The 1842-nt window shown below is 51.4% G+C and overlaps 1 protein-coding gene across 1 annotated transcript; it reads right to left on the bottom strand.

Moving 5' to 3' along the window:
- Nucleotides 1–672: 672 nt before the first annotated feature.
- On the bottom strand, nucleotides 673–1071 carry LOC122050677. The gene has a single exon (XM_042611565.1). The coding sequence runs from the start codon at nucleotides 1069–1071 to the stop codon at nucleotides 673–675; it is 399 nt and encodes a 132-aa protein (XP_042467499.1).
- Between the last annotated feature and the right edge of the window lie 771 nt (nucleotides 1072–1842).

Here is a 1842-nt window from a genome sequence, read left to right as displayed (position 1 = left end):
GTCGGCTCTTGACCTCTGCTGGAGAAGAGGGTTTAAGGTCGCCGCTCGACCGTTGATGGAGACGAGAGTTTAAGGTCGCCACTCGACCATTGATGGAGATGAGGGTTTAAGGTTGACGCTCGACCGTTGATGGGGACGAGGGTTTAACGTCACCGCTCGACGGTTTATTGTAGACCTGCATTTAACATTGCCGCTCGACGGTTTATTGTAGACCCGCGTTTAACGTCGTCGTTCGACGATTATTGGGGGCATGCATTTAACGTCACCGCTCGACGGTTTGTTGTAGACCCACGTTTAACGTCATCATTTGACGGTTGTAGGAGACATGCGTTTAACATCGCTGCACAATGGTTCATATGCACTAGCACCCAAGTTTAAGGTCGTCGCTCGACCGTTGATGGAGATGCACTTAAAAGAGGCCTTTACTTTTTCATTCAAACTTTTCCCTGCATTCGGCAAACATACAACAGCTACGAAATACACTATTTACTTGCTCACCTCTCATCCAGCCTTGTAGGGTTGAAGATGGTTCGCACTCCAGGGCCTCTCGAGCTGCCTCCCCTCTTCATCCTTCAAATAGTAGGCGCCCGAACGAAGCTTCCGCGTGACCTTGAATGGACCCGCCGATGGTGCCTCGAGCTTCGCAACATCGTCGACCGGCTTCACTTTCTTCTAGATGAGGCCATCGACCTGGAAGAACTTCGGGATCACTCGTCGATTGTAATTCTGCTTCATGCACTGCCGATAGGCTGTCTGCCGAACAGCGGCTTTTGCCCTTGCTTCGTCCACCAAGTCGAGCTCCATCAACCTCCGTTCGGCGTTTCCTTCGTCGTAGTGCTGCATCCGATCGAATTCTACCCCGACCTCCATGGGGACAACTACTTCACCACCGTATACTAACTGAAATGGGGTTACGTCGGTCGCCTCTTTCAGAGTCGTGCGAAGAGCCCATATCACACTAGGGAGCTCGTCAACCCAGCTGCCTCCCATGTGGTCGAGCCGAGCACACAGGACTCTGAAGATCCCCAGATCGGAGAACCAAGTAACGGATGAGCTAGCAAAGCTGGCCATCTCGTTAACGTCGATCCTCGTAGGTCAGCCGACCGAACAAGTCTCACAAGTGGCCCACATCGATCGTATGGAGGGAATCACCTTCCCGAACGACTGGAGGACGACCCTGACAAAGTTCTTACGTTCGGAACTGTACATCCCGATCCGGAGGGTGCTCGCCTGATAAAGAAGAGTGTCGGTCGGTTCATGTTGATCAGTGGCCATCTCTATAAGAAAGTCTTCTCTCGACCCCTACTCAAGTGCATCGGACCAGAAGATGTTAATTACATCCTGAATGAGGTGCACCAAGGCTCTTGCGGAGGTCATCCAGGCGGCCGCACACTAGCACGAAAAATACTTCTAGCTGGATACTTCTGGCCGACCCTCCAGGAAGATGCGGCTCGGACGGTAGCCACTTGCCTGTCATGCCAGAAATACAACAACATGTCGCACCGATCGACCGAATGAGAAGATGAAAGAGTCCACGGTATCATGCTCGTTTGACCAATGGGGCATGGACATCGTGAGGCATTTTCCTATGACAACCGGTCAGCAAAAGTTTCTACTTGTGGTGGTAGACTACTTCTCGAAGTGGGTAGAGATCGAGCCGCTTGCCAGAATCATCGAGCGGATGATCACCAAATTTATTTGGCAGAACATTATCTGTTAGTTCAAAATCCTACGTTGACTCGTCTCCGATAATGGGAGCCAGTTCGTCAGTCGGGAGCTCAAAAAATAGTGTGAAGGCTATGACATACAACAATACTTCACCTCGGTAGCCTACCCCCAAGG

Source organism: Zingiber officinale, chromosome 3A, assembly GCF_018446385.1.
Source record: "Zingiber officinale cultivar Zhangliang chromosome 3A, Zo_v1.1, whole genome shotgun sequence".
NCBI lineage: Eukaryota > Viridiplantae > Streptophyta > Magnoliopsida > Zingiberales > Zingiberaceae > Zingiber > Zingiber officinale.
Note: the sequence above shows the minus strand (reverse complement) of the source record. Positions and strands in the feature narration are given on the sequence as shown.

Excerpts from the sequence above, each read along its gene's own strand:
- LOC122050677 (XM_042611565.1), bottom strand. The coding sequence starts at position 1,071 with ATGGCCAGCTTTGCTAGCTCATCCGTTACTTGGTTCTCCGATCTGGGG.